The sequence below is a fragment of the Syngnathus acus genome, chromosome 13 (genome assembly GCF_901709675.1).
Source record: "Syngnathus acus chromosome 13, fSynAcu1.2, whole genome shotgun sequence".
Classification (NCBI taxonomy): Eukaryota; Metazoa; Chordata; class Actinopteri; order Syngnathiformes; family Syngnathidae; genus Syngnathus; species Syngnathus acus.
In genome coordinates, this window is record NC_051098.1 from 14008974 (window position 1) to 14024910 (window position 15937).

Consider the following 15937-nt stretch of genomic DNA (forward strand, 5'->3'; position numbering starts at 1 on the left):
ATTTTCTGTCATTTGTTGTTTTAGTCTCCTTTGTTTGGGCAGGACGCAATGGCTTTGTTTCACAGGTCCTCTCAATGGAAAAACAATGTGGCATTATTCAGTGAACTTTAACAGTTGCTGAATGACTTAGTTTCACAAGTGCACAGTAAATTACGCACGCTAGTAAGTTATTAACATCTATTTGAGTTTATTTTTTAATTTTTTAAACGTGCACAAAATGTTTTTCTTACACGTAATGTCGGTCTGCTCCACTGCGATGGTGGCGCTCTAATAGCAACACTTCACTTTCTTAACAGGAAACAGGAAGTAGTGAGACCTAGCGGGTGGAATAAATTGATTGGTCATTTTCGTCAAACATTGTTAAAATAGATAAAATGCCTTTTTCTTGAATAATCATTTATTTGAATTTTTTTTACAAACGACTACCGTTTTCGTGCAATTAAATGTGATAGGTTTTAAAACGAAATGATTGTCGCTGGATCACGTGACTAGCGAGGTATAGCCAAACATTTTTTATTTGTAGCATGCAAAGCAACATAAATACAATCCACCATGTATTTGTAATATTCGTGAACACCTGTAGTTAGGTTCTTTGAGTGTCAAATAATATTGTAATGCCATTAATAGAGTTAACTTTATTGGTGCTTTTTCATTGGACCACAATAGATCACGTGACTTGTCGTACCCCAAAATTACTCAATATTTATTTGTTTTTATGGGCCGGAAAACGGCACAACGGTTCTCATTCCACTTATAATGTCTTGGCGTTGTAAGTGAAGTCACATTTTACAATGTCTGTGTTGTTGCCTCCAGTTGAGTTTGCCACTCTCACTTTAGGTTGTAGTGCTGGGAACGACACTGTCCCCGAGTAGCGGAGTACTTTTATCGCTTCTCGGCCTTTTGGCTAAGATCAAGTGTAGTATCTGTTCTTATCAGTTTAATATCTGATACGTCCCCTATCCGGGGACCATATATTAAATTGATTTTTGGAACTGGGAGATGGAATAGGGGCTTGCTCCGTCCACTCCACGCATCGACCTGGTATTGCAGTACTTCCAGGAACGGTGCACCCCCTCTACTGGTTAAAGCAGTACTCGTCTATTTATACAAACAGTTTGATATAAACTGCATCGTTGATGTCTGTAATATTATCTAAAAAAATATCTTGTCGAAATACACGTTTACTGTGAAGTCTGAGATGTTCATTGAATACCAAATCACAGTTTGAGAAAAATCTCAATTGAAAAAGAGTTGCATGAAAATAACATTTTCAATGCATGGTGTTTATATGAGCAATGATTCCAAATATAGATTCCCAAATGTAGAGTTTCTATCCTGGAGGTTGATCAAAACATACACAGTAAATCAAGTTCAAGTTGGTATGCCCTTCCACCACTAGATGGCAGCAGCAATTAGAAAAAAAGCAATGCATGCTGGGAACTATTTTGCAGAATATTGTTTTTAAACATAATTTATAATGGTTTGATTACTGTAATGATAAAAAGTACTATGTAAACAGTTCTTCGAATGCTACCTTATCCACTGAGTGAGTTCACACGTTTGTACCAAATAAGACCGTGACTGAAGATGGTGTGTGTGGTAAAGACATCGGCCCGGCGACCGTGTACAACTCATACTTACCTGGCAGGGGAGATACCATGATCAAGAAGGTGGTTCACCCAGGGTGAGGCTCAGCCATTGCACTCCGGTTGTGCTGACCCCTGCGAATTCCCCAAATGTGGGAATCTCGACTGCATAATTTCTGGTAGTGGGGGACTGCGTTCGCGCTCTCCCCTGATCTTTGTGTCAATATCAAGTATATGGCTAACCGGATAATCGAGTCGGTGCTGAATCGCACTAGATCAATTAAACCTAGTTACTATATCGTTAGGTGGTATCTCGAGCTAAATCGGTACTAGGCGTATTAGTGACGGGACGAAATCAACTCCTCCTATCACCGCCCCTGGATAAAATCCGTTTTAATAACATTATTACAATAGTACAACAAACAATTTTATTTTAGTACATTTTGGTTGCTTTCCGGTTTTAGCTAAATAAAAATATATCCAGATATGTTTGCAAACCGTACATTATTTTTGGTTTACACTGCGAGGCCAAAATTTGCCGCTTCTTACTGGTCACGTGAGTCACATGACACTGGGTTGGTGTTGTGTCACGTGACATGCCGCTTCTCCAAACATGGCCCCCGACTCGCATTCAGCAGGAACGCTGACAAGTTGGACGTCGTTTGGTCGCTGACACACGTCTTCCTACCGCAGCAGACGGCGCTGACAGTCATCGCTCTTCGGGCCTGGCCTCACTTTAGGCGGTCAAATGTCCCAACGGACCTACAATGCCGAAGTTTGAGACGACTCGCTGTCGGTAGCTTGACGCTAGCTGGGACGTTCGACAAAGCCGTGAAGAACTCCAAAGATCTTCCAGGTGAGTTAATCTTTACATTTTTTTCTTTTTTTTTATGCCAAGTACATTAAAGCGTGCTATATTCATGCTTAACGTGACTGTTTGATTTGTATGAATTGACGTTCATGTTAACTCGTTCCGTACTCGTTCCAAGCTCAAGGCTGCTTCTCGTTTTTGTAAATAAATGCATTTCTTTTTTTTTTTAAAAAGTGTGACTTTACAGTTAATCATTTATATTCTGTTTGAATTTAAATTCAGTCTTGGGTGGGTCTTTGCTTATAGACAAAACAAATGATAAAATACATTTTAGAATATTTAAAAATATATTCATTAAAAAAAAAAAAAAGATCCTGATGAAGAAATTGGCATCAACAGTCCATAAAGTGTGTTTTATGTTTAATATATACACCACATTTCTTTTTAAAGAAATAGGAAATGACCTCAATGACTCAACGCAATACAAGTGAATATCTACAGCGCATCATGTGAGCTCCTGTACTACGTCCCTTTTTTTTTTTTTTTTTCCTTATCTCCTCAGGACATGTGTGAGAAGCTATTAAATGTGCCGCTGTGGTTAAAGAGACCTGTCTCCACGTGAATGCAGCCAGACAGCAGCTCTGAGGACGTCACAATGGATTGGCTGGTGGGCGCCGTGGAAAAGGACCTGGGGATCGACCGGCGGCAGCTCAGCGTCGGGCCGCGTCGTCAGGAGCTTGTCGCCCTGGTGCCCGTGCGCTGGCTGGTGGCCCTCCGGGAGAGGAAGCTCTTGCGTTTCGTCCGCTTGGAAAGTAGCGAAGCGGAACTGCGCACATACCTTCAGTGTTCCCAGGCTAAGCTGCCTCCCGGCTGGACGCGAGTGTGCGTGCAAGGTTTAAGGAAAAGCAAGCTGAGCTACAGACTTGTCCGAGACCCGTGTCTTCAACTGAATGACTCGTCGACAAAGGAGTCGTACGTTAGCACCATGCAGCACGTGTCGCTGCATAATGTCAGGTACTGAAGGACAAAAAATGTCTTTTTTTTTTATGTTTGACTTAAATGTAAAGATCAGAATCGAGCCGAATATTTAGTCAAAGCATGCCTCACTTTTTTTCCCTTAAATATTTTCCTCCAGGAATCTATGGCGTGAAGCCCACTCCAGACTTGTGCAGCCGTACGCCGGAGCTAGCGAACAAATGCACGTGGTGGCCGCGGACGCGGTCCGACACGCTCTTCAAAAACTCTTCAACTCTCCATTCATCTCATGTGAAAAAGTCTCACCATCTCTCTCCCCGGCCAAAGAAAAGGAAAACATCTTGCCGTCGCTCTCATCCACTTCTTCCAAGTCGAAATCGGACCATTCGTGTCCCAATGTTCTATCGGCGGAATGTTTGCTGGAGACGGCGGATATGCTCTACGTGGTTCTACCGTACACGCAGTATTCACTCCACGACATCGTGTCCTTCAGCCCGGCCAAGCTCGCCAACAGTCACGCCAAAGTGTTGTTTATTATCTACCAGCTGCTAACAGCGATGCAGGCGTGCCACGCCGCGGGTCTGTCCTGCGGGGACCTCTCCCCGCTGGACGTAGCTGTGGACGAGCAGCTCTGCAGCCGACTTAAGATCAACCTTGCCCATTATGAGGAACTGGACTCTCCGAGCGCCGATGATCCCGAAAGCGCTCCGCCGAGCGACGACATATGTTCCAGCCAGCCGAACAAAATGCTTTGCAAGGACTGCTTTGATGAGCTGAAAACGTTAGTTCTCGACTGGGTCCACGGGCGGGTCAGTAACTTTGCTTACTTGATGGAGCTCAACAGGTTGGCGGGGCGACGAGAGGGAGACCCAAATTACCACCCGGTGCTGCCGTGGGTGGTGGATTTCACAGTGCCGTTTGGAAAATTCCGGGACCTCCGAAGATCGAAGTTCAGACTCAACAAGGGGGATAAGCAACTGGACTTCACCTACGAGATGACCAAAGAGGCTTTGGCGGCCGCCGTGGGCAGCGGTGTCGGGGGAGACAGTGGCGGTGCGGCCGGGCAACCGGACCACCTCCACGTACCTCATCACGTATCGGACGTTCTCTCAGACATCACGTACTACGGCTACAAAGCCCGGCAGACGCCCAAATGGGTTTTGTGCAACCACGTGAGGTCCCAGTGGGAACCCAATGAATACCCCTCCAGTATGGAGCGCATGCAAAGCTGGACCCCCGACGAGTGCATCCCCGAGTTCTACACGGACCCATCTATCTTCCGATCAATACACCCCGACATGCCGGACCTGGACGTGCCTTCCTGGTGCAAGTCTTACGAGGAGTTTATCGAGGTCCATCGGCGCCTCCTGGAGAGCAGGGAGGTGTCTCAGAACTTGCACCACTGGATCGACCTTAATTTTGGCTACAAGCTGTCGGGCAAAGACGCGGTCAAGGCCAAGAATGTGTGCTTGCACCTAGTGGACAACCACACCCATCTGACCACCTTTGGTGTGGTCCAGTTATTTGACCAGCCCCACCCGCCTCGCTTATCCACTTCCCAGTACGCCCCGGCAGAACCTCCACTCGTCGGCCTCGCCGCCCTCGACGTGCCTTCTCTATACATCCCGCAAATCGACACGGCGGCCGATTCTGTGGATGGACTGGTGCCAGAGTCCACGGGGTGTGAATCCAGTGGCTGGACCATGGTAGACCGAGACGAAGACCTGGAGCAAGCTACCGAAGCTCTGGACTCGTTAATGTCCACGGGATCGTCGAACTCCGCCGCTTGTTCCGTCCCACCGCCCGGTAGCAATACGACGGGCGGGAAGATCGGAGATGCGGCGCTTCTCATGTCCAACTCGCCGACTTCCTTCTCGGGTGATTTCACAAGCGCTTTAGGACCTGGTTTGCGCAGCGCTGTTCTCCAAAGAGGTGGGCCGGTGAACAAAAAGCACGCGGAGGGAAACGTGACCACAGAGGACGTCAAGATTCTTCTCCCTGAGGGCTTCAACCCGCTGCAGCCTTTAGAAGAGCTGGAGAAGTTGAACAACTTTCTGGTGAAGAGTCTGCACGCCCAAGTGTTGCACCCCGAAGGTGCCACCGAACGCGAGCTCGGAGTGATCCCAACGCCGCCGTCCCTCACGAGGCTCTACGAAAGAGACATGCAAGCCCTCGGCGTCCTCATCGCAGAGATATTTTACTCCTCAAAAGTCCGAGGCTTGAAACCGGGCGCCCCGCTCAGGCAACGTTTCCAGGCCGTTTTGAAAATGTGCTCTCTCGGCTTCCGGGACGTCCCGCTTTCTTTACATCACGCTCTTGAGAAACTGCTACCGACGGAGAAGCACTCGGAAGAAAGGCACCGGTGTCGACGCCCTCTTCTTTTCGACTACGATCCCATCTGTGACGGCCTTCCCCCTCCAACGCCCTCCCAGTTACTCAACGCATTCATTACTCCGTTCCCTTTCCCGTCCTACTTCTCAGCGCTCCATCGTTTTATCTTCTCCTACCACGCCAAGATGGAGACGGTGTGTAACCTTCACGGAAGGGACGTGGTCTTCCACTTGTGGCAGCAGTTAGAAACGCTCCTGCGAAGCAACATCACGGCCGAGGGTCTCGAGATCCTCTTGCCCTTCGTCTTGGCCCTCATGCTCGAAGAGTCCACCGCCGTCTACGCCGCTTGGTACCTGTTCGAACCCATCTCCAGAGTCCTGGGCCCCAGGAATGCAAACAAGTACCTTCTAAAACCACTGGTTAATGTTTTCGAGAACCCTCACTGCCTACGGGGACGTTTCTATCTCTACACCGACTGTTTCGTCCTGCAGCTGATCGTGAGGCTCGGCCTGCAGGCCTTCTTGTCTAATCTCCTCCCACACGTGCTGCTGGTCCTGACCGGTTTCGAAAGCTGGACTCCCGGTTCCGCCGGGGAAGCTTGCAAAGGGATGCGGAGTGCGACTTGTACTTTAGGAGAGGAGGAAGAGGAGGGCTTCCATGCCGGCGACGCGCGGTCTTCATCTGGATCTGCCAGCGGGAACGTTGGTGGTGGCAGCGGGGCCAGCGGGGGGGTCGGCGACACCGGGCTGGTCGACTACTCCTCGGGCATCAGTCTCAACGACCAGGTGTTTCTCTCAGAGGCCGAGGACTTCCAGAATGAATTTTATGCTAACAGCGAAGCGAGAGAGAGCGGGAAACAGGCGGACCAGAACTCCGCTACCAAGGACCACGACCACGAGTCCTTGAGCGTGGGCAAGCTGAGCGACAAAAGCAGCGCAAGCGAGCTCTCGTCGGGCGACGCCGACTCCATGCGGGATCGAGCCAGTCTTAAGTCAGCTGACAGCAGCCAGGACCTGAAACAGGCCAGCGAGGGAGAGGAGGGAGCAGAACTGGAAGAGGAGGAAACTACCAATGATCTTAAAGTGGCGGCGGTTGACCTTTCAACCCCCAAGCTGGAGCTCTCCTTCTCCGCTTTCACGGAAGTTTCAGGCACTACCGTGGCAAATCTGGAGAGCGAGTTTGTAAACACCATGGTACTGGAAGAAACCGATAAAGGGATGATGGGTGAGCAGGTGGAAGAGGCAGACCAGGATCCAACAGAGGAATCGCTGGCCAAGGAGCAAAAAATCCTTCTAGGTGAGCCTGGGATGAAATGATTCATTCAAAAATCTTTTTTTTTTTACTTAAATTCCCCTTCAAAAAAAAAAAATCTCTCCACAGACACAGTCTGCAAAACCGTGCGGTGGCTCTCTGCCAAACTTGGACCGACCGTGACGTCTCGATGTGTGGCCAGGAACCTGCTGAGATTGCTCACCAATTGCTACATCGGTACGTAGACAAAGCTAGTGTTCCAAAACAATCAACGAGCGTCACCTTGCTTCCCGCAGGCCCCGAAAGTCATCATTTTGTCAGTCCCGGACTTGAGGAGAGCACCCTGGAGAGCGTGGGAATGGGCAGCGTTTACGAGAAAAGACCCGTCGTGGGCGACCAGGCCGCCGCGTCCGTGCTGGACTGCCTCATTTACATCGCTCAGCTTTACGGCGAACCCGTGCTCACCTATCAATACCTGCCGTACATCGGATACCTGGTAAATCCCGCCGACTAAGCAAATTCAATCCAACGCACAGACTGTAAAAGTAAAAAAATGCCCGCAGGTGTCTCCGCCGTCTTCGCAGCGTCTCAACACGCGCAAGGAGGCCAGCCTGCTGGGAGCTGTGGCGCTGACTCAGAAGATCGTGGTCTTCCTCTCTGACACCACACTAATGGACATGCTGATGAAAATTAATCGGGACGTGCTACTGCCGCTCCTTGACCTGCTCACCAACCCCCACATGGGGTAAGAAACTCATCCACAGTCACAATTGCGAGGGAATTTTTTTTTTTCCTTGTTTGGTTTCGCACCCTCCTGCTGTGCCCAGGTTCCCCAGCGGGGGGCAGACCCGCACCGTGGTGTGTCTCAAGACCATCAGCCTGATGGCTCTCATCTGCTTGCGTATCGGGAGGGAGATGGTGCAGCAGCACATGGCCGACACGCTGCGCCGCTTCTTTGCCGTTTTCTCCCTGCTGCATTTTCTGCGGCCTCAGGTACACGTTTGGAATTCACAAGCGAGCGATTTACTCGCCGAGTTTATTCCCAGAACGCTTTCAGCGGGGTCCCGTCGTGGCTTGCTTTTTAAGAAATGGCACACGTGGCTAAAAAAAAATTAAACAGGAACTTGGAATTGAAGTACCTGACAAGGAAGGAATGGGAAAGAGAGTATTTGTGGCAAATTAGAAAAGTTTCTCCATTCATTTGTGTTGCAGATGGAAAGCGCACCCCGCAGGGTCGTCGGGGAGGTGACGGTGGTGGACGTGAGCACACCTGAAGATTCCAGTGAGACTTACGAGTTGGCCGTCCTGGAGGAACTGCAGTCGGTGTTTAGCGCCGAGATGGCGCATGCCTCGTATATCCCTTTTTACTGCCTCATTGGTAAGGACCGCCTCTTTTTTTTTTTAAGCGTCGGACTTGTAAGACAGATCTTGTGTGTTGTGGGTTCCGCAGGCGACATGGCGATCCGCAAAGTGGTTCCCAACCACGAGCTGGTCTGGCAGTTGGCTTCCTCGTACCACCAAAGCGTAAGTCCTGCAGCACCAAGAGCGGACATGCCGCCGTCTTCCTCTTCGGATTTCAGTCGACTGTCAGGCTGCAGCCCCTCCCTCTCTAATTCCAACCCGCTCGGAGACCCCGTCCCTGAGTCGGGAACGTTTGGCAGCCATCTTGTCGGGAACCGAATCCAAGTGTCAAGCCCTAACATGAGTTTGGCCGGCTCTTGGGGACGCTCCAACCATACGGCCGCCATTAACGCCACCGCCACCATTACCTCAGCCATCTCAAGCGCGTCCGTCGGGGTGGCCCCTTTTTCATCCTCCTGGGTGACGGGCCCCCCTCCGGAGGACAGCGCTCTGAAGCAGGAGTTATCTCGTAGCGGACGCTCCTTGCAGGGCAACTGGCTGGCCTACTGGCAGTACGAAATCGGCCTTAACCAGCAAGACCCCCACTTCCACTTCCACCAGATACGTCTGCAGAGCTTCCCGGGTCACTCGGGCGCCACCAAGTGTTTGGCGCCGCTGGCCGGGGAGGATTACTTCCTCTCCGGGGGTAAAGATAAAACCGTGAAGCTGTGGCCACTTTATAACCGCGGCGACGGCACGCAGGAAGTGGAACCCAGGCTCACGTATACGGACCACAGGAAGTCGGTGTTCTACGTCGGACAACTGGAGGCTTCGCAGGAGGTGGTCAGCTGCGACGGCACCGTCCACCTTTGGGACCAGTATACGGGTGAGGGGCAAATCGGAACCTTTCCCCGCGTCTCATGTCCAAGTCATGTGAAGCTACAAAGGCCCGAATATTACAATCGGACTTGCCTCTTTGATTCAATGCCATTTCTTCTCGTCCCAGGGAGACAGATCCGCTCATACGAAGCGGTGGATGGGAAGAATCCAATCACAGCCGTCACCACCATGCCCGCGCCGCACTGCAGCGTGGTGTTCGGAAGCGCAGATTCCGTCCTCCGCTTCATTGATCCCCGCAAGCCGGGATTGCAGGTACTAAATTATCCGCGCCAACGCATCCCCTCGAGACCAATGTCCTCGAGTAAAAATCTGCCGTTGGACAGTGACGAATTTTCCCTCTGTGTCCGCTCAGCATGAATTTCGACTGGCTTACAACAATATAAGCGCCGGGCTCATCCGATACCTGGCCGTTAGTCCGGCGGGACGCACCGTGGCGGCGGGGTTCTCGTCCGGCTTCATCGTCCTGCTCGATGCCCGCACGGGCCTGGTACTGAGGGGATGGCCTGCGCATGAGGGAGACATCCTCCAGATGAAGGTATCATGAGTGTGGATGACAAATTTAAGGTTACCACCGTGCTAGCCAAATTACAATCATTAGTGTGTTTATTTAATTTTATGAAAAGCTACACAGACTATATGGGAAGTCATAATTTATCCAGTTCAGATACTAATCGAAACAGATGTGTGTTTTTTTTTTTTTGAGTGAATGTGGGGGTTTTTTTGCAACTTCCCTGGAAACATCTTCTGTTTGAACAAGGCGTGGGCCGGAGGACCCCGGGTCACACCGCCTGTCGTTTATTTAGCCAAAGCAGTCCAAAAGAGCCAGGCGCCAAAAGAAAAAAAAATCCTTTTAAAAATACTTGAGTGTCATCTTCAAAAGTGGTACAATTTAAACCGTTTCAAGAATCCAATTGTTCGTTCATATGATTTGATGTCATATGGGGAAATAGAACTTTGTCAGGAACTAGTGTCACAAATTGTTTTATTTTGGAGCTTCATCAGAATTAATTTTTTTATTACATTAAAGAGCTAGCTTTTATTTTGACAGGATTGCAACTTGCGGATGCAGGGAGGGTGGGCGAATGTTGTACCGAGCCAATCTGCTGTCAACAGAGCAAAAGGATGAGCAAACTTTATTTAACCCCAGATTGGGTCAAGGATTGTGCCTGTGCTTTTAAAGTGTCCAGGTTTATGCAAATATGGACACAAGTTACTCATTAGAAGGAGCGTGGCGGCTCTTGTCGGCACCCTCGGACTTCAGATTACAAGCGGCGACGTGCATTCGCTCGGTTTGCGTCGGAACACTGGATGACGAATCTTTTTCTTTTCGGTCTCAAACTCAGATTCCGATGACACAGGGCCACGTGATTTTCAATTGAGGGAAAAAAAAGTACAACTTGCACAATGGGCAGACAACTTTGTGAGGAGATGTCATCGAAACAGATTTTTCTAACAGAGAAAAAAAAAAGTTGCATTTTGAAAAACAAAAAATTCACCTGCTACGGGGGTTGCGCTAAAAATAAAATACAATAAGATAAATGCGTTCTGCCCTGGAGTGTCAATCGTGTCGAAAAGGCTTCCGACACAACAAATGTATTTGTCTCATTTTAGCGCAGCGTGTTTTTCTCACATTTTGTAAGTGGAAAACCGACCAATTCAAAATCTTATAGTGTGAGAAAACGATTAATCGGCAACCAATTGATCAAATGGATCGAAAGTTTTGATCGAAATTCTGGAGGTAGTTGACTGTGGCTCTTGTGTGTCACCCTCCAGGCGGCCGAAGGCAACCTGGTCATCAGCTCGTCCACCGACTACACCCTCGCCGTGTGGAAAGACCTGGAAATCAAGCCCCTCCGGCTGTACAAGTCGCAGTCGGACCCCGTCCACGCCTTGGACTTCTACGGCTCCGAGATCGTGACGGGCACCATGGCCAACAAGGTGGGCGTGTACTCGGTGGCGGACATCTCGCTCAGCCCCGTCAGCAGCACCAAGCTGAGCTCCGAGAACTTCCGCGGCACGCTCACCAGCCTGGCCGTGCTGCCCACCAAGAGGCTCTTGCTACTGGGCTCGGACAACGGCGCCATCCGCTTGCTGGCTTGAACAAGCGCCGCTCGATTGAAAATCTTCCCGTACATCTTCTAAAAGCATTTTTTAGGAATCCGACGAATCTATCTCGATTATTTTTGGACCTTGTCCGTGATGCTGTTTGAAAACGGACTTGCTCAGGGACCACTTGTTATGTTGTCTTATTCCAAATGGGTGGCCAACCTACCAAACACGGCCTGTGAGCGCATTGGATGCAAATGCTAACGCAAATAAAACCTCAGAGGAACTGTTATTTAAGAAAGCCCAAAAACATGTAACTCACAAATTCTTAATATATATAATGATACACATTTATTCATGTTTTGGTTGTACGTTTCGAACAACCCACCACGAAAATCGACATACCAAAAAAAAAGGTGACCTTTTTTTACTTACCCTTTACCCGTAATGCACTGACTAAACTATGCAGTATTTCTAGATCAAATCTTTATTTTGTGTTTTTGTTTCATCTAAAAACAAGTGAAGCCTGCCTCGCCTCAATGCTTAGCTTGAATGATTTTAATCCACTAATAAAGTTTTTTTATTTTATTGTTTTCCGAACAGTATTGACCATATCAATGGTCCACGCCAAGATTTTCTACTTGAACATTTTTAGGAAATGGCAAAAATTATTCATTCAAGGTCAATTGTACAGAAAATGCATTCTTAAAACACTTCAAATGGATTTTTGTTACTTTGTATGCTTCTGCTGTCTATCGTATTTTTCTAATCTCAAATCCCCTGACACGTCAGTGTAACTTTTCTTTTTTGACTCTCACTAAAGTTCAATAATCATGAATTGACCCAGTGGTGTCGTGTTTTAAATTCACGTTTGTTGTTCCAAATTGATCAAGAGGTCCGTGGTAACACTTATTTTGTATTTTACTCAGGCTGAATCATTTTGGTCAAAGTGCCCTGGCGTGTTTGCAGAGGAGCGTCATGTGTTCTCATGTTACTACTTAAATAGGACTTTTAATTGAGAAACTCGTCACGACCATTCAAAAAAAAAAAAAAAAAAGTTCCCTTTACTTAACCAAGTGTTTCGTCATTTCTAGGAAAAATCCAATATGACTCCTGATTTTTTTTCCCCCCCCCCAAAAAAAGTGCCCCATTGTATTGACGTTTCCAAACGAGTTGTCATATTTCGCAGCAGAAAACAAAAACGTTTGTTGTTTAGTTACGATTGTCTTTTTCTCAAGTTGTTCAGCTTTGATATTTAACCGTGCTGGAGGTTCGGAGTGCTGCGTTTACAAATAGTGGCTACAATGAGGCCCCGATCAATGGGGGTTGATCTTTAACCGTTTGCCGTGCGACAACCAATCTTTGACTTTCAGGAATTCCGCCATCTGCACTCAGTCGCGCCTTTTTTTGGACAAGACGCCAGCTTTTTTTTTTGTTTTTTTACTTATTTTTTTATACACTAATTTAAATTTAAGGTAAGATAAAAAATGTTGACTATACGGAAAATGTTAGTGTGTTGGATGTCTACTCTGCTTTTGTTGATCTTTGCTGACACGAGGCCACGGCCTGACAAACTGACCCATCGCACAACTAAACTACTCGATGCTTTCTCGATTTTGGAACATTTCTCGAAGTCAAAGTTAAGTAAGATTTAATGTGATTGGGATGGAGAAATTGATCTGAAACCTGGTTTGCGATTCTGATGTTTCAGGTAACTTAGTTTCCCACAAGTTGGGGGACTAGAATGATTTTCTAAAACCAGCGAGATCTAACAAAAAAAGTCTTTTATGTACTTTGACCCGTCCAAATTGGAACATTTTGTGCACTGGACTAAAAAAATATTTTTTTACAAGCTACGTTTCGTTAGGAGATGGATCTTCGCTTGACACTCCTCTTCATCTGTCTCTACAACCAAGGAGTGACTGTAAGTCGGCCATGTGCCACAAATATCAGCATATATCATAAAATTCACATTTTAATTTCTCAACAGAATGCTCAGGTGGCAGGAGAAGAGTCGACCCCATCGGTGCCCCTGAATCCCAGCCAAAAGGTCAGTAGGAAGGAATGAACTATAAATACTTTGTAACTGTCAGTATTTTTGTACTTGAGTATTTTTTTTTAGTTATATCATTATTTTGTAATGAGAATTATTGTTTGGTGGCAACATTTTTTGCCTGATCGTAAAAACACACACAAGGTATGTTGTCATTATTTGCTAATTTAGCATTTTTATTGTAGCTCAGTTCATAATATTAACAACGCTTCAGGAACAAATGGCTTAAATAAAAATTGTGTCGATTAAAAAAAAAAAAAAAAAAGTTATCTAAATGGGTACAAAGTGCGTTTCTGTTTTTCAACTTGTACTTTAGGACACAACCTGAATCTACTTTTTCTGTGTTTTGACACCTGTCCCGAATTAACCTTTGTCAAAATGCCGTCCAGGTAAACGAAAGCACGCCAGAGCCGAGTCTGTCAACGCCCGCACCCGACGAGGAGGACTCGGAGGAGGACGAGGGCTGCGCGGTCATCGGCCGCAACTCGGAGGCCAGCGATGCTGTCGCCGCCGCCGTTCAGAAGTTGGGCATGGAGCTGCTGCAGCATCTCAAAACCACGCCCGAGCAGCCCAATGTCATCATATCGCCTTTCAGCATCGCTTTGGCGCTCTCCCAGTTGGCTCTTGGTAAGATTGTGACCGTAATAAAATCAGGGCCGTCACTCACGATTAGCTTAATAATCGATGAATCGCTCTGAAAATCCAAAACAATTATAAATAATTGGCTCTCCATCTCCTCATCCATCTGTTTGTCTCGTACGACACCCAGATTTCATAACCCGTCACCCGTTTTTCTCCGCAGGTGCCGTCAACGAGACCGAGGAACTGCTGATGCAACATCTCCATGGCAACACCATCACGTGCTACCACCACGCCGTCAATCACGTCTTGACACTGCTCCGAAACAGCGACCTGAAAATCGGCACCCGCATCTTCCTTCGCCGAGGTCCTAAAAAAAAACCTCTTATTCATTCTTGTAGGATTTAAAATCAAACGTACATTTTTGTTGTAGGCTTTATTCCAAAGGAGGACTTCCTCGTGGAATCCAAACGCCTGTACGACTCGGAGCCGGCCGTCCTGGAGAACCTGAAGCAGCTCAACGACTGGGTGGAAAACGCCACCAACGGGAAGATGAAGGACTTCCTGTCTGCGTTGCCGCCTAACATGCTGCTCATGCTCATCAACGCCGTCCACTTCAAAGGTCAACCAACATCTCAAGCGACAAAATGGCTCTCTGTAACCGCAAAGTCCTCGCTGTTTTTGCCTCAGGTGAATGGGAAGCTCGCTTCGACCCGCAGACCACCACCACCGGCGCCTTCTTCCTGAACGACAAGCAGATGGTCAACGTGGACATCATGGAAAATTTCAAACATCCTTTGAGTTTTCTTTTCGACAGTGAACTCGAGTCCCAGGTGAGAAGTTCTGTGCTGATATTCTCCATCGGACTTGAAATTTCACAACTCTCAGTATCGAGTATTGAGCGAGTGAGACGACTATAGTTGTCTTAGCGGTTGTTGGCCTGCCATAAAAACACTGCAGCTTTCATTTCAGACTCATCAGAAGCAAATCTGCCCCCAACCCATCGATTTACCGCAATTTTCGGACTATAAGTCGCGGTTTTTACTCATAGTTTGGGTGGGGGAGGGGGCGACTTATACTCAGGAGCGACTTATATACATATATATGTTTTTTTTTCACTTTTTTGGGCATTTTATGGCTGGTGCGACTTATACTCCGGTGCGATTTATAGTCCGAAAATTACGGTACATCTTTATGACATATTTTCTTCTTCCCCCGCGCAGGTCGCAAGCTTCCCGTTTGTGAGGGGGATGAGCTTTTTAGTAATCATGCCCATGTCCGGTCACGTCAACATTTCCTCGCTTGCTCCTAAGCTGAATATTTCCAGCGTTTACTCTCGTCTGCCCAAGCAAAGAGTCGTTCACGTCAAAGTCCCCAAATTCAAGCTGGAGTACGCTCAGGAGCTGCAGGAGGTCTTCACCAAAATGGGTAAGTCACATTTGTGCAAAAGTCAATCTGAACTCTTAACCTTCACCGATCTTGTCCTCCACACCAGGCCTCGGAGAGATGTTTTCCAGCCCCAACCTAGCCGACATGGCCGACGGGCCCTTACTGGTGTCCAGCATCCAGCACAAAGCCGCCATGGAGATCAACGAGGAGGGGGCGGAGGCTTCCGCCGCCACCACCGTCGTCATCTCGCGCTCGTCCAGTCCGATTTTCTACCTGAGCCACCCCTTCCTCTTCGCCCTCGTGGAGGAGAAGACGAAAGTGCCGATTTTTATGGGCGTCGTCAACAACCCCAATCCCGACGCGCAGGTCTTGCCGAGAGGAGAAAAAAAGAGTAAGGATAAAGATGAGGTGCAAAGTGATATGAATCAAATGGGCGCGTTGGGAGGCCCTCCCAAGTAGCGACGATCTCGTGTTCAGATGCCACTTGGTTAAAAAAAAAAAAAAAAAAGAGAGCAAGAGCATTGTGATTATACAAAATAAGTGTACAATACGAGATAGCTCGATTAAAATGTGAAAAATGTCATTCCGTGTTTCATTTGTTTAGATTTCCACCATTGTGTGAATATACTATTCAAAAAATGTTGGTGTAGATGCAAAATCATGATTACTTTTTTT

The 15937-nt window shown here is 47.8% G+C and overlaps 2 protein-coding genes, 1 long non-coding RNA gene and 2 other non-coding genes across 8 annotated transcripts; 4 read left to right on the forward strand and 1 right to left on the reverse strand.

Moving 5' to 3' along the window:
- The first annotated feature begins 884 nt into the window (after positions 1-884).
- On the forward strand, positions 885-1075 carry LOC119133140. Its single transcript, XR_005100070.1, has one exon. It is a non-coding gene; the product is annotated as a U2 spliceosomal RNA (small nuclear RNA).
- A 366-nt stretch (positions 1076-1441) lies between these two features.
- On the reverse strand, positions 1442-10860 carry LOC119132399. The gene is made up of 3 exons (XR_005099870.1): positions 10848-10860; positions 4191-4198; positions 1442-1799 (listed from the first exon to the last, which is right to left on the reverse strand). It is a non-coding gene; the product is annotated as an uncharacterized LOC119132399 (long non-coding RNA).
- On the forward strand, positions 1634-1797 carry LOC119133129. The gene has a single exon (XR_005100062.1). It is a non-coding gene; the product is annotated as a U1 spliceosomal RNA (small nuclear RNA).
- Positions 2164-12083, forward strand: wdr81 (WD repeat domain 81). The gene is made up of 12 exons (XM_037267588.1): positions 2164-2442; positions 2960-3411; positions 3533-6999; positions 7084-7191; positions 7251-7450; positions 7518-7699; positions 7782-7947; positions 8167-8332; positions 8405-9181; positions 9302-9447; positions 9548-9730; positions 10969-12083. Exons 2-12 carry the CDS (start codon positions 3020-3022, stop codon positions 11293-11295), a joined length of 6114 nt encoding a protein of 2037 aa, XP_037123483.1. The 5' UTR covers positions 2164-2442; positions 2960-3019; the 3' UTR covers positions 11296-12083.
- Positions 12084-12587: 504 nt separating this feature from the next.
- On the forward strand, positions 12588-15841 carry serpinf2b (serpin peptidase inhibitor, clade F (alpha-2 antiplasmin, pigment epithelium derived factor), member 2b). Of its 4 annotated transcripts, none has more exons than XM_037267624.1 (9): positions 12588-12716; positions 13095-13165; positions 13232-13291; positions 13684-13921; positions 14097-14240; positions 14307-14495; positions 14564-14706; positions 15097-15301; positions 15369-15841. In XM_037267624.1, exons 2-9 carry the CDS (start codon positions 13112-13114, stop codon positions 15719-15721), a joined length of 1386 nt encoding a protein of 461 aa, XP_037123519.1. In that variant the 5' UTR covers positions 12588-12716; positions 13095-13111; the 3' UTR covers positions 15722-15841. The 4 variants fall into 4 exon arrangements, with proteins under 4 accessions (XP_037123519.1, XP_037123521.1, XP_037123518.1 ...); XM_037267626.1 differs by having other exon boundaries at positions 12651-12716; positions 13109-13165; XM_037267623.1 differs by lacking the exon at positions 12588-12716 and adding an exon at positions 12929-12952 and having other exon boundaries at positions 13109-13165.
- The last annotated feature ends 96 nt before the right edge of the window (positions 15842-15937 follow it).